This window comes from Dermacentor andersoni, chromosome 4, assembly GCF_023375885.2.
Source record: "Dermacentor andersoni chromosome 4, qqDerAnde1_hic_scaffold, whole genome shotgun sequence".
Lineage (NCBI taxonomy): Eukaryota > Metazoa > Arthropoda > Arachnida > Ixodida > Ixodidae > Dermacentor > Dermacentor andersoni.
The window spans coordinates 58,112,762-58,125,402 of record NC_092817.1 but is presented as its reverse complement, the minus strand read 5'-3'; the positions used below and the strand labels follow the sequence as shown (position 1 = coordinate 58,125,402).

General features: G+C 44.5%; 1 protein-coding gene across 1 annotated transcript; it reads right to left on the bottom strand.

Moving 5' to 3' along the window:
• Positions 1 to 6,335: 6,335 nt before the first annotated feature.
• On the bottom strand, positions 6,336 to 10,051 carry LOC126536688 (iripin-3-like). Its single transcript, XM_050183714.2, has 3 exons — positions 9,871 to 10,051; positions 8,022 to 8,893; positions 6,336 to 7,094 (listed from the first exon to the last, which is right to left on the bottom strand). Exons 2-3 carry the CDS (start codon positions 8,879 to 8,881, stop codon positions 6,779 to 6,781), a joined length of 1,176 nt encoding a protein of 391 aa, XP_050039671.1. The 5' UTR covers positions 8,882 to 8,893; positions 9,871 to 10,051; the 3' UTR covers positions 6,336 to 6,778.
• Between the last annotated feature and the right edge of the window lie 2,590 nt (positions 10,052 to 12,641).

The window sequence follows — 12,641 nt, the reverse complement described above, 5'->3', positions numbered from 1 at the left end:
ACGTTCCCACACTGATCACCTTCACACTGCGCGCGACTTACCTGCGTACTTTTCAATGCCACGCACTATAGCTGGCGACCACGAGTGCTTCTTGCATTTCGTGTGTTTGGTGACGCCGGAGGACACGCGCCGCTTTCTCGCCACTTGCGGATGCTTCGTTGCAGTGGAAAGCGTGCTGCGGTGAAAAGGTGCGAGATGGGAAAGGAGGTGGTGTTATTTCTCCCGTATTACGGGGACGCTGTGCATGGTTCGTGGCGATGCGGCCCGGTCTTCCTCCCCGGGACGATAGCCGGAGAGGTGGTGCTGCTTTGGGTGCGACCGGCACGTGTCGTCGGCGCGCGGCCCCTCAAGTCTCGCGTCGATTCCCGCTGGCCTGGGGCGTCGCAGGCTGCGTAGCCGATGGTGCGCATGCCTTCCTTCTCCATTTCCCCTGGGCAGCGTAGCAGCCCAGAGGCAAAGCTTCTCCGGCTGACCTCTCCGCTTTTCTACCGCATTAAAATGTTGACCCGCCGTGGTGACGTAGTGGCTGTGACGTTGCGCTACTAAGCCCGAAGGCGCGCGATGGAATCCCGGCCGCGGCGGCCGCATTTTGATGGAAGTGAAAGGCAAAAGTGCCCGCGTACCGTACATTGGATGCACGTTAAATATCCCAAATTGGACGAAATTAATCTGTTAAACTTGTGATTAGCTGCAGCAGAAAACTTGAAATTCTGCGGGCCCCTGTTTTGACGACTTCGGCTCGTCATTGTATCTCTTGCCCGGTCTTATCTCCTTTCAAAAAAGAAAAAGAAACAACCTTCTCAGGGTCCCTGCTTGTAAACAGCTAAATAATCTATGGAAGGGCGGGGAAGGCTGTGGAGGCTTCAGATGGCTCCTTACGTATACTATTATTATCTTCTTTTTTATTTTGCAAGGACAACTGTACAGTGAATGCTTTGCAGGATTTTGGGCACTGTGAGCTGTTAGGTGTGTGTATTGAAGTTCACCGGATGAGTCAAATTACGGTCAAACAGCGAGATGCTGCGATAAGAGCAGCCGCGCTGTGCGTAGTGGGAAACTGCGGACTCGTCAACTGCGTTCGTGACACGTGATCTTATATTCTCTATCTCGAAAGGCCTTTTAGTCTCTTCGCATTTATATGTTCGGCCTTCATTGAGCAGTAAGAAGCGGTTTTCTCGCAAAACGAGCGGTGTCACAAACGACATCTCGCACGTACACAATACACAAAGCACACATACGCGCGCGCACGCGCACACACGCATGCAACGCGCGAACGAGTACATACACACAGAGAAAACGAGAAAAAAAAATTATAATGACATCATTCATGCAATTCTACCATATTTGGTTGCTTCGTTCGCGTGAGTATCGAAGTTTTCATTTTGACTAGCTGTACCTTCAGACATTGCGTCGCCGATCGCAAATTTCCTGGTCGAATAGTTGGCGATGAAAGCGCAGTTAACATGGAGTCGAGAACATACTTGTATTTGATATCGAAGTCGGTGTCGCAAGTAAGTCGGAGTAGTGTATACAGATGATATCGCAGCTCTTGGGATAAAGCCAAGGATTCCGCTAGTTCCCTCTTTTCATTCTCACGAATATGGAGATGAGAAAAACGGACCTTGGAGCATGACGCACGAAATCCTGTTGTATAAACAAGGCTCGGTGACACTACAAGAACCGCCGGCATTAACGTTGTGCCATAAATGAAATGTCACTAAAGAGAGCTTCATTAAAGAGTCACCTACTGCTGCTTTTAACGGACGTCAAGCTTTCGCAAATATATGTTATCATATCGCTCAAGAATCAAACCCGTTGTGCATAAAAACAGTAATTCACATTCGCATAAATCGATGGAGTCTAGTGAGAAAGGCGATACTATAAGCGCACAGCTTTAGTGTTCTTCATCCCATATTGGTGTGCATTGAAACTTTTTACTGACGTCTAATTTGAGGTCACAGGCGTGTTTTTCGCGCGCTATTCACTGACCCATGGGCAAGGCTTCAAATTCAAGCCACCGCAGAATCTAGAGACGTTTCGTGTGACATTATCTCGTTTACTGCATTCTTCAATGTACATTTGGGGCACTGCAACAAACGTATCAAAATGTAATGCCCGAATTTACGTTTATGTGGCAAAAGGTGTGGAGAAGATGGCGAGAATACTGTGCGTCGTTATCTCTTTTCACTCTAGTTCCCAGAATATGGTCAGTTGACCGATCTTTTAGTGGTCCAGTTACCTAGAGTCATCCTTTCCGAGCTTTTGTTGTAGTTCGAAGCACTCTGGAAACATCTGTTGCTGACGAATTCTGTCAACATATATGCCGACCAGGAATTCCGTTAACTTGCATACAATTTAAAAGTTCCACAACACTAGCAGAACAGAAGGTTCGTGCGTGCTTTACGTCACAACACCCTCAACTTGACTGTGAGTTTAGTTTGGATGAATTGAAATGTGCTCTTTCGACATGCCGCACAAAGACAACCGCAGGCCCAGACGGTGTTACGTATGTGATGTTAAGGTACCTTGGTCTAGCAGGAAGAATGGCTATTTTGGAGATATTTAATGATATCCGGATAAGAGAGACAGACTCTTTAAGATTCATGGAAATTAGCTCGGGTAATTCTAGTGCTGAAACCAGGAAAGACTCCCTTTTGTCTTGACTCCTACCGACCCGTCAGTCTAACAAGCTGTTTTTGCAAACTAATGGAGAAGATGGTAGGCAGTCGACTGCAATGGTGGTGTGAGCACACAAATGTGTTTTCCAACTACATGACCGGTTTTCAACAAAATCGGTGTGCAATGGATGCAGTATTAGACATTGTTACATGCGTCGAACATGACCGAATGTGTGGAAATGTGACAATGGCAGTATTCTTAGACATTCAAAGAGCATTCGGCACTGTAAGTCACATGCACGTCTTTGCTGATATATTATAGCGTGGCCTACACAGTCGAACACTGCGATGGGTATCAAATTTCTTGAATGAAAGAAAAATATTTATGGAAACAATTGAAGGAAAGAGTAACTATCACAGCATCACGCAGCGCGTTCCGCAGGGCAATGCTCTCAGTCCGTTTTTATTCAACTGTGTCATGACAGCCTTACCACAACAACTATCGTCTGGTCTGCAGTATTCTCTGTACGCAGATGAAATCTGCATATGGGCCTCTGGATCTCATCTAAAAGACATTCAAACAACGCTGCAAGAGGGTCGTGATAGTATCGACGCCTTTTTAAAAGAGGCATGAGTCTCTCATACGCAAAGACAGCCGTACTTCCTTTCACTAGACGACAGCTGAATAACTTCCAACTAACGTTTAGTGGGCAAACTTTGATGTATGTGAAAGAGCATAAATTTCTTGGAGTTATTCTTGGCCGTCAGCTAATATGGGCATCACACATCCGCGCAATTGAAAAGCAGATCAATGCTTTAATAAACGTACTTCGGCGACTCGTTGGCACAACGTAGGGGGGGGGGGGAGGTGGAGGGGGGATCAGTTTCTTCACTATTGCAAGTTCATAACGCACTGATAGAACAAAAAAATTGCTTATTCGGCACCTATTCTCCGTGATTAATCACAAACTTCCGAGGAACGTCTTCAACGTGTACTGGCAAGGGAGCTGCGAGTACGTCTTGGGGTTCCGCAGGCTACCTCGAGTTCTTTAGTAATTGCTGAAGCTCGTCACCCATCATTTCCAGTCATACGAACGGTTAAAACAAGCCGACATATTTATAGCATCTTAACCCAACACGAGAAGCATCCATTAAACCTCGCGCTTAGCGAACGAAACAAAAGCAAAATTCATATGTTTTTCAAGAACATAAAGCATTATTACCAAGAGTCGAATTCTGCAAAGTGGACGTTAGTCCTAAAATCGAATTATCGGTCGACGGGGTTATATCTAAGAGGCGCATGTTCATGGTAACCGCACAGCAATTGGCACTCTTCCAAATTTACTCATTATATCCCCACTATATCCACGTGTTTACAGACGGTTCGTGTCAATTCCTCGACTTCAGCATTCGTCATTCCACATTTAGCGCTAGAGCAAACATTTAAATTATGCCGAGATACATCTTCCACCGTGGCAGAACTGTTTGCAATCCTGCGTGCTTTGCGTTTCATAACGTCAGAAAAGCATTCGCAAAAATGGGTTATCTTTAGCGATTCGCAAGCTGCTCTCACGTTACTACGAAACAATAAGAAAAATTCTTTCAGCACTTTGCTATTGTATGAGACGCTCAAAGAACATACAAAAGCAACCGCAATGAACCATGTAATTGCATTTCGGTGGATACCTGGGCACTGCAATATTCCTGGTAATACTTATGCGGGCGCAGCTGTGAATCGGGTACACCATAACGCAGAGACAACCAATCTTCCACTTTTGTGTAGTGAAGCCCGTCTGCTCCTGAGACAGATTCCCTGTCGCCTCAGCAAAACTACCTGGTTTGATCAGCAATCTAAGAACTCGGAGTTATACTTTCCAGACCCATGTATAAACCTGTCAGTTCCGGAATATCTAAGAGAAAACAGAAAATGTTAAACATTGGTGCACCGCCTGCGGCTCGGTACTGCATTTACGAGACACTTCTTACACAGGATAAAGCGTGCCTCTAGTCCGCAGTGTTCTTGTGGCTATCCAGACGAAGGTGTGCATCATTTCCTCCTCGAGTGCACTCGATTCAGAACGAACGGTATTGCAAGCAAATTTGTTGCTTTTAAACAGAAGACCATTCATTCTAAAAAAGATATTTGGTCCATGGACGACTACGCGCCTTCAGAAATGAGCACTTCTTGCTATGAAGAAGTTTTTCGAGGACACGAACATTTTGGGCAAATATTAAGTTTCAGTTGATACTAATAAGCTAAATGAGTGATATGTTTGTTGTTCTGGGTCAAAGATCTGTTTACGTGGTGATCGTGATTTTTACGCAGTGTGCGATTGTGTTTTGTGCTTGCAGTGTAATTAAATGTGTTGTGTGCTTGGCTATTCGAAATATATGTCTGTATATATGCAAATGTGTACTGAACTCATGCACCACACTTTGCGATTCATGTTCTGTTAGACTGTATAGTCATTATTCATCGGGTGTACTACTGAGTGCCATATTTTGTGTCATGATTCTCTCTTTTTACGCAAATTTATTTCCTTTGCTAAGTGACAAGGAGTAGCCGGTGCCGCCATAAAGGCGCCGACCTCTCCTAATATTCATTTCAATAAAAAAAAAGGCGTGGAATGTGATTCGGAGACCTCATACGCACCCCTACTACTCTCCAATCACCTATACGTTCTGTCAACCTTCCAGGGATAATATAACGGAGAAGCGCTCCTTTTTAAGCGAGACTAGCCGTGATAACTCTGAAGCGTCACGTATGGTGCGCGTCTTTTAAACTCGTTAAGTCGAAGATAAATTTATCTGGCGAATTGCCGTAAATAACCCAAGCTCTACGTGACCCCTACTTCATGCAATCTGTACACCGGTGGTTTTCCCTTCTCAGGTAATTTCTAAGATTTGCTTTATTGTCTGCCACGCGCAGAACTGTTTCTTACTGTTAGAGCACTAAATGAGCAAAGTGGTGTTCTCACTTTTGAGACGGCTGTAAGTATAGGTGCTGACAACGTCATGATCTTGCTAGAATCTTTGTGCGACATTTGTTTCTTAGAATGATCAGCTTTGCATCCATAGTAAGATATGTGCATTTGTTCCTAACGCACTTTTCTGCTCAGCTCCTGCTTCACATTCTTTCACGTCTTACTACATATGTATGAACGAACTGGCCCACCAAGAAGTAGTGATAAATACACATGCCTACCTTCAATCAGCGGTGCTGCACCATTTACTTTTGTCACTCTCAACTTCCACGTCTTGCAAAGAAAATCCGAAAAGGAGGAATGTGCCGAACTATACGGCTTGAAGATATATCTTTTTGGCGATGAATAGAAAATTTTTATCCCATTTTCGTAATTTCAGCATAATGGGGACGCTTCAAACTAAAATGCTTAGTACGGATAATGATGGGTCAAATAGCTTCCAATCTGTTACACTCGGCAACGGCAACTCCATGCAGTGCAGCATGCCATACAAAGGTTATCCCGCGATTGACTGACCAGACGGAAAGAGGAATTAACGAGGTGTTTTAGATGCATGTCACTGATAGACCTGTAAGCGCGATATGTAGACAACAGAGCTATTGTCACCAATTTTTCTGTTGAAATATATATATATATATATATATATATATATATATATATATATATATATATATATATATAATTTATGGACTGCGTGCGCTAGCAAAAAAAGCGCAAATTACTTACGCAGACATGTTAAGAAGGAAGTAAGTTGGCTTACTTTAATCGCATGTTTCTTTTCTTGCCTGTTTCTTCTGGTATATGTTGTTCTTTAGAACTGTACATAAAGCGCATGATGTTACGAATAAATAACCCAGTTGCGACTTCGCCCCTTCACGTTGTCTTTCTATTCCTGACCAGTCCTTTGTTCCATCTAAGCAGAGCTTTCTAGCCGTGATGTCTCTCCAGCTATCCCCCGTCGCAGCATTACTACAGGGATACCGCTTGAACGATGGGAATCACGGAGGTATTAGCGGCCCATACGAATAGGCCAGGAACGGATTAGCCCTTTTTCTTTATCTGGGGAACACAGTCGGTTCTGGTTAAGGGTTGACCGGCAGCCTCTCACTGCGTTTCACAGCGTTGGTGAGGCAATGGCGAAGGCAGGTCCTCGGTGCTCTCAGATACTTCGGTCGTTCACAACCTGTTGACTTCTCCGACAAAGAGGATGCTGTTGTCGTTTCTTTTTCGAATGAGGAAGAGAAACGGGTGGTGCGCCCGGAACACGCGCGCGATCGAGTGAGACTTGCGCAGCATCGTTGCGGTGGCTGCGGCAGCCGTGCCTCCGCTTTCGTCCACCCGGATCACCGCTCGGTGCACCACTTCGTCCACGTGCAGGCGACGTCTGTGGCCCGTGATGCCCGACAGATCGGCTCTGCGTGGGTCGAAGATCCTCCTCAGGCCAAGTTTTGCGAGAGCACCGCTTAGCAAGTACTTGGTCTCGAACTTGAACCTGAGTTTCATAAAGAAGGGATGCGCGCAATTATTAAATAACTTGGGGAGACATTGCGGGGCATAAACACGATGACACGCATGCTCACGCAATAAAGAAAGAAAGAAAGAAAGAAAGAAAGAAAGAAAGAAAAGCAACGTGGTATGTCACTTAGGACTCGTTTTCGTCTTTGCAGCAGTCGACAGCGTGGAAAGCGACGATAAAAAAAGAAACTGCCTATTTTGCGGTTAGTGTTTATGATCGCAATTGATTCAGACTTTTACCAAGATTGTTACCAGATTGTTATTAGATTGTTACGAACTACACCTAAAGTCTAATTCAAAAAAATAGATAGGCTTTATTTAAGTCATCTAAAGCCTAGCTGTATGAATTATCATTATTATTATCCAAATATTATTATCTGTGTTGCAAAAAAATGTGCCTAGGTGGCGCCTACTACTGCTCTTTTCTCACCGGATTATTCCGCACAGAACGCTGCAAGTGGTGCAAGCAAACACCCCCCCCCCCCCCTTTCACCCCACTCTCAAAACAGAAAAAAAAACACGAGCAACATTTCCAATTACACAATAAAATGTCCCTGTGCGTGTGCAAATGGGATCCTTGATGAGTGCCACATTGCAAATACGATTTCTTTGTTAAGGAAACCAGGAACCCCTAATGGTTCCATAATGTCAATCGTATCAGTAACTACAGTTCCCTCCTCTCATCATAGCAACTGACAAAACTAACTTTCGTAGAACCCTTGAGTAAGAACACTTAAGGTAAGCTTAAGGCAGCGCGCCTCACTTACATTCGCCCGACTTGAATAGTCATAAGTGTCACCACAACTGCCACTTCCTAGTGGAATGCGTATTCTTCTATCTCATGGCTGAATTCGCTTTCTTTTGTTTATATTCCCTGCACACGTACTTTAAAGGAGGCATTTACCTCGGAAGGTACACCTTGACAACTCTCCTGACCATGATCTTCAGCGCAGCTTGAAGGGAACCCAGCGAAAGACGCCTCAGCTTCTTGACGCCCATTCTGTGCGAAGGCAGAATAATTGTCATGCTGTAGTCTCTGCCTTGAAAAGGCAAATCCAGAATCGCGGATGAAAGTTCCTCGGAATATCCGTGAGAGGTGTTAATCCGACCGCACATCGTCTCCGCAAGCACCGGCGTCTTTCCGTCGTTGAAGAACGGCAATTTCATTGTTTCCGACTTCTTGAATTGAGTCTGCCAAATGCCCTTGAAGTAGATGATGTTCAAAAGCACCAGTTTAGAACTACGCGGAAAAGGACTTTGCAGCAGGTTCTTTATGTAACCTCGAGTTTGATGGGAGACCCATCGGTTGATACGATCGACGACTGTGCTTCCGTTCTTATCGAAGTCAATACACAGCACGCGAGCGTCGAACGCTCTTTTCAAGGTATCCACATAGTCACCGAAGCACTGAAGGCTTTCGCTAATTACTACCGCGTTTGTAGTGCTCACAGTCGATTTTGAAGGCGCCAGTACGTTTTTGGAGTAGGTTATGTGCTCTTCAAGCACACGGTCCTTCGGGATGTGGGCCAACCTGTAGCCCAGGGTATTGTAAAGTTCCTCCTGCGTCGTTCCCCTTGATACAGCGTAGACCATTCCCATGGCGGCGGACAAACTATATGGAGAATAAAACACGTTTGGTGCCGTGGATCGAGGTAGAACGGACAGAAGGCGAAGGCCAAGGCAGTTACTAGCAGCTTGCAGTCCCGTAAAATTTCTCGCTGCGCATGCGCTGACAGTGGTGAGGACGAGTAACGCGACCTTCATCGTGTTTATTTCCTGAAACAAATCGGAACAAGTCACGATGAACATGACAGGAAGAGAGCAGTCAAATTAAATATTTGACGCTGTTCAGCTGGCTACTGCTGGCGAGAGGTTCAAAGGTAGGGGGAGCTTAAGCCCCAGGCACTGAATACCTTTGCAAACCCTTGTATTTTCAGCGACGCACGACACGGATTAATCGCTGAGATTGCTGCGTGGAAGTTTCTGGCACATGTGCAGCTTGATCTTTGAACGTGGGTTCTTGCAAGCGCACTTAAGTGTATACAGTCGGGCAAGCACAAATGTGCTGCACAGCTCTCTCTCTCTCTCTCTCTCTATATATATATATATATATATATATATATATACATATAAGGCGCACTTTACAAGCCGGTAGGAATATATTGTTGGTAAGTCATAATGTCTCAGCAGTGAGCTCTGAGCAACAAAGCTCTTGAGCGCTTCACTAAGTGAACATTAAACGTGTTTGAGTTACCATAGCCATGCCTGTAGTAACCAAGGATGCAACATCAAAAAGAAAAAAACCAAGTAGTTACCTTCGTGTATGACACCTCATCGCAAGTCTTATTCGTAGTTATTTTAAAACTGATGACATACAGCGTGGACGCAGTAAATAAAACGATGTGTACTTATATAGCAAGGTATTGACGGTGCGCAAGTGCTTTTATCGCGTTGAGATAAAAGACTTCACTTAGTTTTGAGTAGGCTCAGAATAAGATGGACAGGCGTAGCCAGCAGTAACTACGCCTAAATAAATGCATCAGCTTACAGCATGGAGCAATAGCTTCATCAGAGCATAAAATTCTTCAAGAAAACCGAAAATAAATTTCACGACTGGGTGCCAAATATAAAGCACGTAAGAGCAAAACATTATGTCCAAAATTTTGCTGAATAACACAACTTGTAATGACACAACACACTGCTTGAAAACTTGCACAATATATAGATTCACTACTGAGATGCGCCATCCTTACGTAAAGGCAATTCTGCAATATTTTTAGCAGTTCCTCTAGGTTCACCGTTCAAGGTTTGGACGTTCCGATACACCGCCGTGTTGCCTACACTCCGTCCCAATGCACAAGGCACGTCGTATCCAAAGAATCGCTTCTTAGGCAACAAGAAAGCATCGCCTCGTGAGGAGGGAACACGTCGAAGTGCGCGTTCCCAATCCCAGCTGTTAAACAGCGCCTGGGGCGACTTTCGCACGTTTGTAATTTATTGAAACCAGTCCTCTTTATCTATAGAAGTGTCAAAAGTGAAAGTTCCCGTACGACGCTTTCAAGCTCTGAAAGGCCTGCGTGCGTCACTCACCTGATGGCGAGTTCAGTGTCAAATACGTATACATTGAAGCCACGTAGGTCATCATTCGTGCAACCCTTTTCGGCTACTGGTGGCGCATGAAAAGGACGCGTTAGAATTATGGAGTCAACCTGCGCGCTATTTGTGCACCGCTTCAGCGACCAGCTGCGAACTGTGATTTACAACCATCTCATCCACAAGTCAATGGGGTCTTCCGGCTTTACTTCCGTCGTCTAAGGGTTATGCTAGCAACTGCTCAACTAAAACCGTTCATCTAACGTTCGTTTGCATTTCTGTGTATCCAGATGTGTTTGAGTTCCTTTCAAATGTAACTTCACAGGCGTACTAAAAGCTCTATATAAATATTACTAAATAAAATTGGGATGACTAAGAATCACTCACTGGCTACTAGTGGATCCCTCTGTCGTGATGTCCAGCTATTCCGCGATGTTTTTATGGAAGCACTAGTGTGCTTGCACTTGAACGTTGTTTGTTGACCTTTAGTTTTAAAATGAATGTGCAAGGTTAGGTTCACCTCGCAGCGTCATCGCCTCCTTCTTTGAATGTCTTGTTTTCGAGCAATCAGCAGTTATCCCCCATTGTTTCAAGGTAACCTTCGGAGCATGCACGACGACTCGAGCAAGCAAACCCTTATCTTTCTTGAGGATTTTTGAATTACCAGGTAACAAACAGGCTAGAAACCCCTCGCGCTTTCCGTCCGCTTTTATATATGAGCGTACATGAAATCTGCTAAAGGATGCAATTGCCTAGCGATAGTAAAAAAGAAAAAAAGATACGTTATAGTGAACTGTAAGAGAAGAACGTTGATGCTCCGTCTCCTGCTCGCCATTTTGCGCACTGCTGTCGTTGTTTTCCCTTTGAATGCCATTTTCGTCGTGCAATGTAGGCGTGCTTGCAGCGTTGTGGCGTAAAATAGCACCAGGTGTCTTCGTATGAGAAAGATGGCTGTCACATTCTAGTGTAGTTAAACTCATTCATAAATTAAGCTATCAAGGTCCACATTAAGATCGCAGTTCGCACGTTATACCATTTTGCAAAAACAGGCATCGGTGAGTCATAATAGCGAGCCTAATAATACCGAGCCAAGGCTGGCGGGAAATGACAAAGAGTCCTTACGAATGCAAAACTTTACGAATTAGGTTCCTGAGCCCGTTATCGGGAAAGGCTCTTACGCTAGACTTGTTCGTAAAGACACATTCCAGCCAATCATTATGCTGGGTGTATCATTAGCGTAGGTGGCCGGCCAATAGGAGAGAGCATTTTAAAACGAAAAGCTTCGTGAGTTCAGCCGCAGAATGGCGCGGACTTAACTGCTTCGCTCTTCATTTCTTTCTTTTTTCTTTCCTTTTCTATTTTCTTCCGGCAACCATCTTCAGTTTTCGTGGAGACAGAAGCATTCTTGCATGTTCGCATCAATTTACGCTGTTCAAGGCTGCTGTCAGGGCAATAAGGAACACTCAATGAGCATTTTTTTATTTTAATTTCTTTATTTACCGCAATAGTTGCTGTGGCCTCACTCCCCTGTTTCTCGGCCGGTGCACTCCGCCGTACCTCGCAGGAATTCCAAAATGATTTGCACGAAAATTGCAAAATAAAAAATAAAGAAGAAATATCATTGTGCCGCGAGAATTCGAACGAACGACCAACAAATTGAGTGTGGTGCGGCATCTAAATATTGGTTAAAGTTCACTTTGGAGAATGCCCCCGAAGAACACGGCATCCCTACAGTCTACGAAACAGCGATCAATCGTTTCAGCACGCGGGCCCGAACGGTGGTTCGTCAACCATGCCAGGAAACAGCTCCTTTTATTCTGCCAAGTTTTGACGGGAAGGGTTGCCAAACCTAACGTTAGGAAAAAAAGTTTTTACACCTGGAGGAATGATATTTCGATACACACGCTTAAGTAAATCTATAGTAATACCATTCCAAGTAAGGTGCACGATAAAGGGCAACAAAGAAAGATATGTCTACGAGTGCAGCAGAAATTTCTTTGCAGGAGCGAGTAAACGAGAAAGCGAGTCTTTAGAAAATAAAAGCTTTCAGTAACCTTGTTCAAAAAGTTTCAGAAAGTCATTTGTACATTTGTGACAGTGGTGGTTACATTAGCGAAGTTGTAACATTTCTCTTAGGAATGGACTGTTAACATCATGAAATAAGAATAGACGGGAGACTAGTGTCCTAAAAAAGGGGAACCAGGCCAAGGCCTGAACTCTCAAGAGCGAAAAAAGCTTGGTTGTCTTGTTCGCTTTGTACTTCAAACGTATTTTCACGCGAATTCCGAAAAATGAGTCTAACGTACTTATATTGCTATCCGATGGGGCTCGTGTATACTCGCCTATGCGGGTGGCATCGCCTTGTCTCTGTGCTAATAAGAAAACCATAGAAAGTGCCCTTATCGTAACGTAGCATTTTTATGCAATTTCC

Excerpts from the sequence above, each read along its gene's own strand:
- LOC126536688 (XM_050183714.2), bottom strand. The coding sequence starts at position 8,881 with ATGAAGGTCGCGTTACTCGTCCTCACCACTGTCAGCGCATGCGCAGCG. Across the intron at positions 7,095-8,021 it reads GTCAAGGTGTACCTTCCGAG|GTTCAAGTTCGAGACCAAGT; the intron begins GTAAATGCCTCC and ends TATGAAACTCAG.